The sequence below is a fragment of the Epinephelus lanceolatus genome, chromosome 8, assembly GCF_041903045.1.
Source record: "Epinephelus lanceolatus isolate andai-2023 chromosome 8, ASM4190304v1, whole genome shotgun sequence".
NCBI classification, from domain to species: Eukaryota; Metazoa; Chordata; class Actinopteri; order Perciformes; family Serranidae; genus Epinephelus; species Epinephelus lanceolatus.
Genome location: NC_135741.1, coordinates 20,997,416 through 21,011,431, shown reverse-complemented (window position 1 = coordinate 21,011,431; position 14,016 = coordinate 20,997,416). Strand labels below are relative to the sequence as shown.

General features: G+C 42.3%; 1 protein-coding gene across 6 annotated transcripts in view; it reads right to left on the bottom strand.

Annotated features, from left to right (window-relative positions):
• Positions 1-14,016, bottom strand: part of LOC117257902 (cyclin-dependent kinase 17-like) — a 53,797-nt gene that overhangs the window by 2,270 nt on the left and 37,511 nt on the right. For 5 of the 6 annotated variants that reach the window (XM_033628306.2, XM_033628305.2, XM_033628310.2 and 2 more), the window contains 12 exons: positions 10,126-10,182; positions 9,918-10,032; positions 9,681-9,775; positions 9,526-9,588; positions 9,113-9,236; positions 7,070-7,190; positions 6,680-6,777; positions 6,462-6,567; positions 3,967-4,009; positions 3,766-3,856; positions 3,606-3,683; positions 1,145-1,266 (listed from right to left, as the gene is read on the bottom strand). In XM_033628306.2, coding sequence (XP_033484197.1) covers positions 1,163-1,266; positions 3,606-3,683; positions 3,766-3,856; positions 3,967-4,009; positions 6,462-6,567; positions 6,680-6,777; positions 7,070-7,190; positions 9,113-9,236; positions 9,526-9,588; positions 9,681-9,775; positions 9,918-10,032; positions 10,126-10,182 — 1,095 coding nt within the window. In that variant the 3' untranslated portion in view covers positions 1,145-1,162. The remainder of the gene's footprint in view (positions 1-1,144; positions 1,267-3,605; positions 3,684-3,765; positions 3,857-3,966; positions 4,010-6,461; positions 6,568-6,679; positions 6,778-7,069; positions 7,191-9,112; positions 9,237-9,525; positions 9,589-9,680; positions 9,776-9,917; positions 10,033-10,125; positions 10,183-14,016) is intronic. The other variant, XM_033628307.2, reaches the window with a different exon arrangement.

Sequence of the window (14,016 nt, the reverse complement as noted above, 5' to 3'; positions counted from 1 at the left end):
TCAACTATACTTCACAGCACTTCACAGAAACCCTGTCGCCGCTCACTAGTGTTTTGGAGGTGTAACTGTTGTGCAGCTGCATGTTTTCAAACGGGGGAATTAAATCCCCGTCTTTGCATTTTATTTTGATCACAGTCTGTTTTTATGAAACTGCTTGTGACATCTCAAATGTGGCTTTGACTTGCAGCTGAACACATGTTGCCCATTTCTAGAAAATACCAAGATATATATCGTGTATCGCCAGTCAGCCTGTAAATACCAGGATATGAATTTTTGTCCATATCGCCCAGCCCTACTTTGAGGATATCTGCTGTCAGACTTGCAGGTTCCATATGCAGACTGTTTTGGCCTCCCATGCCTTGTTACAGTTGCTAACACAAGAATGGACTTAAGCTTTTTTAGGCAGGGGCCTAACGAAGGGTAAAATTTGGATCATACAGCTCTATAACCTGTAACACTGCTTATAATTTCATGTTGCTGAAGCTAAATTATACTTACCAGTAACTGTTACACACTGCAATAAAACAAGCAACCCATATACATGCTGATAGAGAATGCATTTGTAACACACAACCAACCAAACACACACTGCACCAAACCCTCACTTACAGACTCAACAAAAAGGCTACATCTCTCGCTGCAGAAACCTAAACAGGACTGCAAATGAAAAGAATCAAATGACTTGATCCCCATTCTCTGATCACAGTCTTTTTCTTTAATGAATATGTCGTTGCTCCTTTCATCCCTGAAATAAACGCTGGGAGTGGCTCATTCTGAGAAAAGGAGGATTAGGTAAGTGAAAGCTAAGATGATGCAGGTGAGTGCAGGGCTTGAAATGTGAGGGGATGGCCAGTAGGAGCAAGAATGGACAGAGGGAGGGGAATTAACCAAAATAGAGACGAGGAAATAAAACAAAACTAAGGCTATAGGGATGTGAGTTTAAACAGGTAACAAATAATGTGTTGTTTTGGTTGAGGGAATGCAATGATGGAAGTGAAATGTACCAGCATTTAGTCCAGTTCAGCGACTGCGAGAGCCATACGTTAAAGTGGGACAAAGTGCAAATGGACAGAGGAAAAGAGGCCAGGTGACAGCCAAGGAGGACTGAACAGAAGACAGACAGAATGAAAGAGACCGTATTTACCAGAACGGTAGGGGCCACTCAGCCAGTTGAAGTGGAGGAGAGATTGTGACTCTGAGCCCTGGGATTGGCTGCTTCTCTCTGGAAGTACTGCGAGGGTGCAGAGCCTAGCCTATGGGCCATCGCTTTTTTAGGGTTAGGGGAGAAGGGGGGAAGGTTGGGAATATTGAGGTGTTACGGAGGAGTTGGAGCGGGGCACACAAGGGAGGTAGAAAGGATTAAGGAGAAGATGAACATTGCGAGAGAAGAGAGCATGGGTAGCAAGAAAGAGAAGGGACAGTTTATCAGAACATGACACAGAGGCAGCGGAAGCAGGAAGAAAGAGACACACACAGACTGACTGTGATAGAGACAGAAACACTGAAGTCAATCTAAGCATTATGGCAAAAGGCAACATCAGGTGTGCACAATAAATGTATAGTGGTTCAGACGAAGGTAGAAGTCATAGTTGTGCAAGTGCTAACTCAATGGCTGGGCGTCCAACTTTCTTTGGTTAACATCTTTTATATGTGTATGTTAGCTTAAAGCTGTGGTAGGCCGTTTAATTTTCGCATTATTGGGCAAAAAAAAACCATAATAAACCTTGAGCATATTGTAATTTAAGTGGTCTAATAGAAAACCTGACTCCTGCACATCTTCTTGGCTCTGTTTTAAGGCTAGAAAATCTTATCTGTGATGGGATGCTTTGGACAATCACAGGTCATTTCAGAGAAACAGTGTTCCGATTGGCTGTACTATAAAACCTGATTCAACAGTAGAAAATCTTGCAGGGAAAGTTGCCATTCCAGCATTGGCAGCAACTGCCTACACTGCATAGCAATCCAAAAAGGAAGACGGACTTAACAGGAAGCGAGTCTAAAGGAGAGTATGACAATAAAACGAATAAAACGCGTGTTGCTAATAGTTTAGCGTTATGCTGTGGCTTCATGTTCACATTTTTGTAGCTAACATTAACGAGTGCCTGAATCACAGTGTATCCTCCACCTCACTGACTGCCGCTACAGACTACTTCACAAAGGGGAAAGCGGATAGCAGCTTATCAACGAACCCCTGGTCAGTGGCTGCAGCAACCAAAATCCAAACAGCCCAAACCCCAACTCAAGACCGGACAACCCCAGACTTCCTTTTGCTATTCCACAGGCCAGACCAATGACCACCAGCCCACTATGACACCCCATGCTGGTTGGATTTGAGTGCTGGCTGAATTCGAGCAGCTACAGCCACCAACTGAAGCTCCGTCCCCAGAGCTGCTGCCTTCTCTCCTATCAGGAAAGTGGTCCACATTGCTGGGGGGTGAGATGGAGGCACAGTAGGGTGGGTAGCTGTCTAATTTGTGGTCTGATAAACAAAGAGAGTGAGACACAGAGGGGCTAAGCGAATGAGCTGTGGGTAACTCCATGATGAAATACGATTGAAGAAATCAAAGTATGGGAAACACCGGGTTACTTTATAAAGTGCGTGCATATGTTCGTGGTTGTCTGGTGGGAGGGGCTTGGGACGGAGAGAGGAGAGCTGCAGGAGGAGGTTGTATTTTCAAATTCTGGCATTTTTTTGCCTTCTAGATATCTGCCTACCCCAGCTTTAATGTTTATGATAACCTATAGTCCCGTTTCTACCAAACACTCGGTATGGTACCTTTGGAACCAAAAGTAACCCTTCAGACTGGTACACACTCCCTAGTGTTTCCACTGCCAACAGTACCCTTAAATGTGGGCGGGGTTGTTGTAACTCACTGCTCCGTCCAGCACTCGCTGTATTGCCTCATTACAGGTGACACAGATGGAAGTCTGCGCCCCATTTATCGTCCACAGAATGATAATGTATATGTCCAGCTATCATGGATTGTTGGCAGGATGTTGCTGTGTGCATGCTAATATTTGCTAATAAGCACTAAGCATATAGTGCACTGTGATTAGTTTGCAGGTATTTGGCCATTAAGTACAAGGAAGTGTTGGACAAGTTACACTTCTGACCAGATGGTGGTGCTAGATGGAAAGATAAGGGATTACCAAAGTGGTTACAACTCATCCTGAAGGGGGACATGAACACTGGCACCACGTTTCATGGCAATCCAACCAATTGTTCTCAAGACATGTCGCTCAAAACCACAAATGTGAACCTCATGGCGGTGCTTGAGAAAGAGTCAGGGGGGCATCAAAGTCATTGGGATTCATCATATGTGAACCACAAATGTCTTTATAGACATGGACTAATGTGTGTTGCAGTAGCTGTTGTAAAAATTGGGAAGTGGAGATCTGTATGTAGTGCAAGCACGAACCTGGCGATAGACTGGGAATTTGTGTGTGACATGTATGACCATGCAGAGACATGAGACACAACATTAAGCAAACAGAGAGAAAAAGAGCGAGAAGAGGACGAGGACAAGGAGCAAGACCTATTCTCTATCATAATCCCTCTTTTTCTGCTTTTTCCTCCTCTATTATTTTTGTCTTTGAGGACTTACTTGACTCTGGGTAGACTGAGGATCTCTTCCCTGGGTCTTTCTGGAGCTGAATGCCTTTTACAGAGAAGATGGATGCAGCTGGAAACAACAAAAGCAGTTGGTGAGACAGTACTTGTACATTACATGCGTATGTTCAACATGTCAGACTGCGTGTACTCACTGTCCGCCAGGTTTTGAACCTGCTCGCCAAAAGTTCGGAAATACGAGTGTCTGAGAGCGTCCTCGGCTGATACCCGCTTCTTAGCCTCAAACTACAGACACGTGGAGACAAAGAGGGGATATAAAGATGGGATTGTTAGTTTTTAATCCAATGCATTTTGGGTAAAAATCAAAAGTTTTCATTATGGGCAATGTTTGTTACCTGTAGAAGCACTGAGAGCAAGTCGTGACCATCGTTGTCTATCCTGAGCCACAGACAGAGAGAGGAAAAGTGAGAGGGGTGGTAATTGAGTGGAAGTGGAGTCAAATGCTGACCTAAGCCATATAGAGCAGTGTAGTGTTCCTGCCATTTCAACAGAGGCGGAAACGCTTGACCACTGAAAATCTATCATCTTGTTACATCTAACGTATCACAGTCACTTAAAGGATAGGTTCACAGTACTCAGGTGCCCATGTGAACATTGCAACAGGTTTTGCTGGCTGAACTCATTCCTCTTGTCCATAATGGCCATTAGAGGTCCATTCCCAAATCAATTTTAATGCAAGTGATGGCATACAAAATCCACAGTCCTCATTCTGTATAAAAATAAACTTCAAAGTTTAGCTGAGGTGAATATGAATTAGACAAACCATGTGTTTACAGAGTCTTTTCAGTACAAAATTCCCTCTTTATGTTATGATTCTTCCACCCTAGCTCCGCAACGAAAGGTGACAAAAAGAGGGAATTTCAAACTGTGTAAGAAATCTACTTGATTTGTCAGATTTAAAAGACTGAAGCCCGTTTATTAGCTTCAGATATATAACCTTTATTTATTCTGGAGAGACATTGAGGTTACCCTCATTTTCAATGCCATCGAGTTGACAAGCCATTAAAATATTGACAGTGATTACACACAACAATATACATTTAACAAGAAAGACAGTCATCTAAAACAATTACAATTAGAAACACAATTATCTATGATTAAGGTCCTAAACTCTGTGAGTGAAGGGAGTGTGTCTAATTTCAGGATGTGTTGTAGTGCGTTCCAAGAGCTAGGGGCATCATAACAAAAGGCAGTCTTGTCAATACTTGTACAGACTCGAGGAACTTTGAGTAGCAGCAATTCAGCTGAACCGGTCATGTAAGTGCCTGAGTTCCACTCCAACAAATTTGCAATATACGGTGGTAATTTGCCTAGAAAGGCCTTAAAAATATATAAAAGCCAGTGCCTCTTGCGCCTTTCCTCAAGAGAGGGCCAACCAACTTTTTCATACAGAACACAGTGGTGAGTATCATATTCATCACCAGTAATAAATCTAAGGGCTGAATGATAGACCGATTCCAGACGCTTCAAAGTTGAGGCAGCAGCATGCCTATAGATAATATCACCATAATCCATAACAGACATAAACACTGCTTCAATTATTACTCTTCTTGAGAGTACTGGGAAACAAGATTTGTTTCTGTACAGAAAGCCAATTTTTGTCGCAACTTTAAAATAAGTTTATTAATATGATATTTGAATGAGAAATCCTCATCTAGCCAGATGCCAAGATATTTGTACTCTGTGACTCTCGATTTCTGAGCCAGTTTTGGTGTATAAATGTACACTATTGAAATCAATGTTTTTGGCTCGGGTAAACAACACGTATTTTCCACAGATAAACTGTGGAATGGACTTTTGCAAATAACAAGGGTTGTGGATTTTGTTTATCTCCACCAGACTTAAGCCCAGCGTTTGGTCGTGAGTGTGTGAATGTGTGAGTGTGTTTCTGACGGCAGCTAATCTCACAGACGACAGGAACAATAAACCTAATATTTTGACTGTATGCTCATGGACCTCTCTTTGTTGATTCATGATTTAATACAAACTTATCATCTCATAAAAATAGGTACAGTGTGGAACCCTGCATGAAGTATAATCCAAACAAAAAACAAAGATCTCTATGTGCACAGTTGCGCTCAGGAACGTTACCATTAGCCTTAGAGACTGGAAGGTTTAATGCCACCCCAGGGGAGGACAGAATTTATTTGTTGTGTAATTTAGGTGAAGCTGCACCTAGATAAAGCACTAAAAAAGATACTCAACACTGATCTTCCTTTGCAATTTTCTACATTATTTTTAGGATGTATGGATTTTTTTTTGGTGTTTTGATATCTGCTTGCAAGAAAGCCCTCACAAGGCGCTGGTTGCTTCCTGAACCCCCCACATTGGAGGAGTGCATAGATATTGTAAATTATATTTATGTTATGGAAAAGATTACTTTTTCTCTTCATCTTCAGAAAAATGGGTTCATTAAATTCTGGGCAAAGTGGGTGAAATACATAAAACCCTTATGACCTGATTGTGTGGCAGTACAAAAGACCCTATGATGTTTAGTCAAGCAAACCTCATTGACTGCTATTTTATTTTTTTATTTTTCTGTTTCTTTCATCCCTCCTCCCCGACATGGCGCTTATATGTACACTTAATCTCTCCCAAAATGTTCTACAAAGTTCTTAAATTGTGAAAAAAATTTGAACAGCAGGAGAAATTATTTAATCATATTTTCTGTTTTGCTTTGTAAACTGCTGTCGGAAAATAAAAGGATATCACAGAAGCTGCAAGACACTTAGGTGATGCACTTTTCTGGACATATGTGACTATTCTACATAATTGAAATAAACACAGAATCCCTAAAACACACACACGCAGCCATGGCACAGCTACACACCTGGGTGCGTGGTTGACGAGAGGCTCTGCGTGGTATCGTGGGAAGTTGTATGTCTTAAACTCTTCACTGGTGGTGATACCAGGCCAAGTCTCCTCTGTAGGAGTACCTGTTGAAGATCAAGAGCATCAGTTGACATGTCATGTAGACACACACGCACACACCCAAGCATCAATGTTACAAGAGCAAATGCTCATCTGAATCCACTGGTGTCGTCTCACCAAGGATGCGAAATATGAGGTGAAGCTCGTCCTCCACAGTCGATCCAGGGAAGAGAGGTCTGCCAGTGATCATTTCATAAAAGATGCAGCCCACACCCCTGGACAAAGACACAGAGACAGTGGAACAACACAAGTTAACAAGTGGCTTCAAAAACCTGATTTGTCATAGGACACAAATATGAATACAGATACATGTGTTGAGTTTCAAAATATCAACAGTGACAACAGCCAAAGAAAAATCTGAGGGGAAGCTCGGAGAATTGACAGTAGCACTTAAGGTGAGAACAAAAGTAAGAAAAGGGCATTTAGAAAGAAGACAGGCACACGGGGGTAGCTGTATGTCTTTATCTCTACACTGTGTGTATTTGCTGTGGGTGTGTGTTTGCTTACCACATATCAATAGGTGTAGAATACTCAGTGGAGCCCAGAAGCACATCTGGTGGTCGGTACCATAGTGTTACGACTTCGTTGGAGTAGGTCTTTGTAGGGACAGACTTGGCTCGTGCCAAACCTTCATTCAAACACAGAAAATGACGTAATATAAATAATGTACCTGTTAGAGCCCTTTAGAGCAAGTCCTAGTTTCCTATTATTTTTGAGTCACTTTAATGCACCACCTGACCTGGCATCTCGGGAACCTTTAATCAAAGGCAGGTGTGCTCAAGCGAGAGTGGAGCGTGGAAGATGCCACAGGGGTTACAGTTTTTATTGTTTGATGACATCTTTTTTTTTTTCTTAAAGGCTTGTTTATTTGGGGATTTTGTTTTCCTTTTTTGTTGAACGTGACAGTCAAGACAATCAGTTAGCGCCATCTTGCAACTCACACATCCTGCAAATCAGTCAACTCTTAAAGGGAAATTTTGGTTTATTTCAACCCGTCTCCTATCGTCCTAAATTTGTTTCAAGTGACTAGTGACATAAAAATAATAGTTAGCATGTTAGCCGTTAGCCTAGATACAGCCGGGGCGCATAGTAGCGTCAGACCTGTTAAAACGTAAGTGAACGGGCAACCTTCAAGTGCAAAGTTAGTCCACTAAACAAGCTTTTTCTCCACAAAGACTGCCTCATATTGTTAGGATAAATGTCAGAGAACATATAGAAAACGACATGTAAACGTATTGTCTTACCTTACCGGTGTGCTGCCATGTTTGTTTACCATCTAGCTCTGCTTTCCAAAGCCCGGCCTAAATATCGCGAGAACAAGCAGCGATCTCATACTGTGCCTGAAATCTCGTGAGAACAAGCAGCAACAGCTGGAAGGCAGAACCGGACAGTAGCCTGAAAAGTTCATTCATTTATTTTATGAAAGATTTATAGAATAATGGCTGACTATTTGCCAGACTTCGACTTTGTGGAGGAGGAATTTGATTTTGCAGAGTTTGATGGCAGCCCTTATTTATTTGAGCCAGAATACACTGATGAAGAGCTTTGTGAAATTGAAGAACGGAGGAGGAGAGAGAGAGAGGCGCAACAGGTAGAAGACGAGAGAGGAGGAATGGCTGCTGCAAGGCTGCGTAGCTCTGGAGATTGGTGGTGTACCTGTGAATGCTGTGCCCCAGTGCCCACAGAAGAGGAATGCCTCTGTTGCAAGGAATGGGACCGGTTACAGCCTTGTTTTCAAGGTCTGGATGTGACCGGGGACGAGACACCTCCACCTGGAGTAGTATCCAGCTGGGCTTTATCTAGAGCTCACAAGATATATTTCAGCCGCGATTTGGAAAGCAGAGCTAGATGGTAAACAAACATGGCACCACACCGGTAAGGTAAGACAACACGTTTACATGTCGTTTTATATATGTTGTTATTTATTATATACAAACATCCCCTTTAACATGGTTGTTTTATTTTTATTATTTAGTTTTATTATTTTGTCTGCTGTATGTTTAATTCTACTGTAAAGTGTTACTGATCATGCCTCATAGTGATTCTGCACTTTAAATAAAATCAATTGACTGATGTATTATGTACAAAGAGGATCTGCACAACACTACAGTATGTAGTGCACAGTGTGTCATGATTACCTACAGAGGGCAGTGTTGAGTGGTTATTCATGTCAAACCATGCTGTCTGGTTGGGTTTATGGCCTTCAGGGGGCACTAGTGGGTCTTTCAGAATCTTGTAACTGTTTTATAATACTTTTTTTACTATAAAATAATCACACACTCTGTAAATTACCAGCTAATTCTACTAAAAGTATGTAGAACTGGGGGCTCCATCTCCACCTTCAGCTTTATAGACAAATGTTTAGCAACCAAGGAGAATGTGATCAGGTGAATTTGTTCTGTGTCAACTCTTTTTCAGATGTGTTCAGTATGAAGTGTGTGTTAATCGCTGTTTTTATTCTAGCTTTCATAGTGTAGACTATGATGAAAAGTCAAACCAATATAGGAAGTGTAAGGACAATATACAGGACTGATGTAAGTGGTGATATACCAAAGTCTGCCAGTTTGAGCTCTCCTTTTTCATTGATGAGGAGGTTCTGGGGTTTGAGGTCTCTGTGGAGGACCTTTCTTCTGTGGCAGTACGCCAGACCTCGCAACAGCTGGAATAGGAATATCTGGAGAGGAGAGGGGAATTAGAGGAGATTGTTCGCTGAATACTTGTTATACATTAAACAGCAGCAAGCAGCCAAATAATTCCTCTGATAGCAAAAGTCTGCAGCATTATTTTAACACAGCTAACACAGCTACTGCCACTGTCTAAAGTACAAATCAAGACAAAATGGATGCTGTAACCAGACATAAACCTAAATTGTAGTTGCTGAAAATACGATTATATCCACCAGCAACCCATTTAGTCCTCCAGAATTCTATTAAGTGCTGAGCAGACGTATTACTTTGCATTACCTTGACATTGTGAACACTCATGATGCTCCCACAGTCATCCATGTACTGCTTCAGATCTTTCTCCTGATGGGAGACAGAAAAACAAAGATTAGTATAACCCGCTCTCTAAAGACACACACAATAAATCTACACACATGCACAGTACAGACACTCACCAGGTACTCAAACACGAGTGTCAGGCACTTGTCAGTGTGGATAATGTCATGGAGAGTGACAATATTGGCGTGCTTCAAGTCTTTCAGTAGAGACACTAGAAGAGGGGGACATGTCAGAGACTGTCAGTCAAACACAGACACATGACAGTACCTTACAAGCTCCTTGACAGTTTGGTCCCGTGTTGGCCTGTAAGATGTTTACTTTCAAATCACATGATTTAAACAGCAGCTCGGTACCTTCCCGGATAGCTGTGCAGGGCGCACCCTCCTCGTGCTCCAGTCGGATCTCTTTCAGGGCTACTAAGTTGTCTGTTAACTTGCTTCGCCCTTTAAACACTGTGGCGTAGGTCCCCTGCAGAGGTAGAGAAAGTATGTGAAGTGAATGCAGTTTGAAGTGAGGTAAACTGAGTATTTGACTTTCACTCATTGTCTTCATCGATCTCACCTCCCCTAGTTTGTCCAGTTTGATGTAGGTCTCAAGTTTCCCAAAGCCGATTTCAGACTAGAGAAGACAGAAAGACAGTTGAGGAAGTTATGCATTACACTATCAATGTGCATTATCACTTATGCTGTTTGCATTTCTTGTGGTTACAGCCTCACTGTAGGCTAGGCCAGACCACTCGCCATGTTTAAGCTAACTATCTCTAGGATCAAATCCTGCAGGCCACGGCTGTTAGTTCAGATTACAGTCCCATTGCTGTTGACTCTTGGCCTACAACTGCAGGGGTCTGAGTCACCAGGCCTTGTTATTCTGTGTGTCTGTGTGCATGTGCTAAAATATTAGTCTGGTTTCCATTCTAACGTAGCACAATTTTTTTTATAAAATCTGCAAAATAAAATGCTTTTCCATCGACGGCTGATGTGCGAATATTTGGAGTTGGTTTGAGATAAGCAGTGGGCGACGCTAACTGGTCCACTGGTGCCACTGCAAAAGACGAACCTCAAATGAAAGCAAACAATGGATGTATAATAGTGAAGAACACTGGACAATGGAAAAAAACAGTTTTGGATAATTATTATTCCAGCTCTGTGCCCTTGGAGGGTTCTGGTAATGTGTGCATACATAAGCGTGTTGAAAGCCTCTGGAGATGCCAAACAAAGGTTGCGGTGGCCGATGCAATGTCTGCACATCATGACTGTACGTCATCATTTATTCGCTGAATCTGTTTCCACTGCACCTAGGACCCAGACACACCAAGCTGACAGCCGGCCATTGTTCTACGTTGGGTTGTCAGTGAGCGTCTGCCCTGTTAGTTTTTGCGGTGTGTCCCACAACGTTGGTGCTAGTTGGTCCGTGTCGGCTTTTTGACCAGCATGTCGATTCAATGTCAGAGACGGTGGAGCTCGTCTGTGAATTAAATCGCTCTGATTGGTCGTTTAGCTCAGTGCACAAGATGAGAAGCTAAAGTGAGGAAAGTAAACAAACTTCTGAAGTCAAGAGGGAGTGAAATCGAAACAAATTAGTTGTATTAGGTACATTTTTTTAGCCATTGAGCTCTTTAGCATAAAGAATTTTTTTGTTGTTCACAAGCACACAGTAATTGTCCTTTGTACTTTCAACACTGGGTTGTGGTGTTAATGTGCTAACTGGCTAACTAGCGTCTTGAATCCATCCTGTTGGTCCTCTGGTTTTCACTTTTGAATGATGAATACACCACTGCCTGCTGGAATTGAGTTATTTTCTGACAAAAAGGCGCAGAATGTACATGCTAGTTGGCCATTAGCTGTTGTCTTTGGGGTTTGTTTAGTGCAACTTTTTTGCCGAGACACAAGCAATGTTGGGCTATTCAACAGTCAGCCATTGTTGCCACTGGTTCTTTGATTTCAGTGTGTCTGGGCCTTTAGCTACATTTGCCTTTAAGCCATGATAGCAGCTTTTACACCACTTCTCCAAAATAAGTGTGATATTTTTAAGTTTTTTTTTTGTGAAAGTGACAGTTGACAGTGTGCATAAAAAGAGGACCTTACTTGAAATGGACTTTATGTGACTTTATGTGTCTGTGTCTCCACTGTATGTTATGTATGTCTTGTGTTTTGGTTGTCTTGGTCATTGAAAATCATTCACCACCATATACACTGCATTACATGTATGCACACACACATATACCTGTCTCACAGAGGGAAAGAAAAGGCTATGGTGGCCTAATCTGAAAACAATGTAATTCCGCCACCGTGCTTCCTCCTTGTGTCTCTTTAATGCTGCATTGTGATGTCACTGTCTTTTGCACATGTATCCTTTGGCCACAGGAAGTCAGTATAACAAAGACAGCTAAATATCGCTCCTCTACTCCAGATCACTTAATGTTGATATTTACTTCTATACATTTCTATAGATCTCCAGCAGGCATACTTCAAATCTCTGTGTGTGTATGGTAAATTCAGAATTAATCTGGAATTCACTTAATAAAGGATTAGCTGCATAATGCACTGTATATGGCCCCTGGGTTTCCAGGTCATGAATTATAGATAGATGTAGCTATGTCAAGCTGTGATACCCACATGCCTGTCAGTGTTTATCCCTCTCCCTGTCACTTTCCCTCACTTATTTGTCTATCTCCGTCAGGGTCGTTCCAGCCATGTTTGATCTGTGTTCGTTTCTCTGAATCTACCCATCTCTCTCAGTCTTGCGCCGGCCCTTCCCGTCATGATGTTAATATGAATGCCAGGCCGATGCTTGTCTACGAGCGTGTGTGTGTGTGTGTGTGTGTGTGTGTGTGTGTGTGTGTGTGTGTATGAGGGGGAGGGTCTCCAGTGACCAAGTTAGCTGATGAAGCATGTGATGTCTTTAAAGGCATGCCTAAAAGCTAACATCAGAACAAGCTCGGACACACAAGATGACATACTTACACACTAGAAATGTGTGTGCGTGTGTGCGTGTGTGTGTGTGTGTGTGTGTGAGTGCCCATGGACACAAAAGGCAATTTGCATAATTAATTAACAAGCATCATCTTATTTATGTATCAAAATCAATATCTAGTGTTTCTGGCAATTTGCAATTCTTAAAAATAATAATAATAAATGCAAAAACTTTTCTGTACAAACTGCTGATGTGTGTGCATGTACACACAGCTGTACATCTAGTATGTGCAGAACATGTACAGCATGTACGTGTGTGCCTTGTGGGCAAGAGAACTTTTGTGATGAGACGCGCAACCTATGCTGGAATGTAAACACACACACCGCCCTGCACACACAAACACACTGTTCCCATCTCTGTGTTTGTGACAGGCACTGTCAGGAGCTGTTGCTGAGCTGTGCTGCTCTTTTGGCAGGGGAGTCAGTCTCATGAGCAAAACACACACACAGTAACACACACAGACATTCAAAAACATACAAAACATATACGTACGTTATGGCCACATCAACCTCACTCCGGAAAATTAAATCTCCTTGTTGGAACAAAAGGAGGGCCCAGCTCTTTACCCGCAGCTCACTCTGAGTTTACAGCATGCAGCTGCACTCCCTGTCAATGTACCTTGCAATCCTTTTCAGATGTGTGTGTGTGTGCGTGCATATGCTTTCGATGGCAACGGGTTCATTCCATTCCCAACGCTCCAGTGAGCTTACTCAGCAGAACTAGGTCAGACCAAGTTTTTGTGACAAAATTAAAGCAACACGAAACCAAACAAAATGCGTGTTCCGTCTCAGCTTATACAGGAGCCGAGGAGACGTACGGAGAAATGACCGGACGGCAGAGGTAAGAAATTTGAGAAGGGTGATGTCTGCAGCCGGGCTCTAATGTGTGCTGAGAGGAAAGTCCATTACCTCGACCACTTTTCATTTCTAAATAGGGTTTCTCCTTGTGCCATCTGTGAGACGGCTCCACGAAAGAGTGAGAGGATGGATTGAGAGTATTGAATGGGAGAGAGAAAATGACAGACTTCCTGAGAAAAAGAGGTAGTGGGCGAAGGGGAGGTGGAAAGAAGAGGCCTTTATTAACATGATGTAGCCACTCGTCAGGGCTTCGATCAATCGAGCTATCAACATGCTGCACTGTCACCTTTTTCATGTAAACCTGCCAATAGCAACAGACAAGGCCTGACCTAAAGGAGAGCTAAACAGCAACATAATATAGTATGCTATAAATACAGTGTAATATAACCAAGAGGAGAAGGAGAACATAAAATGCCGTGATTGTACACTCAGTTTTACAGTTATAAAGTCTAATATTCTGTCACTGCAGGGCTGAATGGGTTCTAAAAAGTAAGCGTTGCGTAACAGTTAAGTGTCGTTGTTTGAGATAAAATGACATCTCTTTCCTCAGCTCCATGGAACACTGAATCTCATTGGACAGCTGTGAATAATTGATTATCAATGGGCAACCACCATGGGAGAA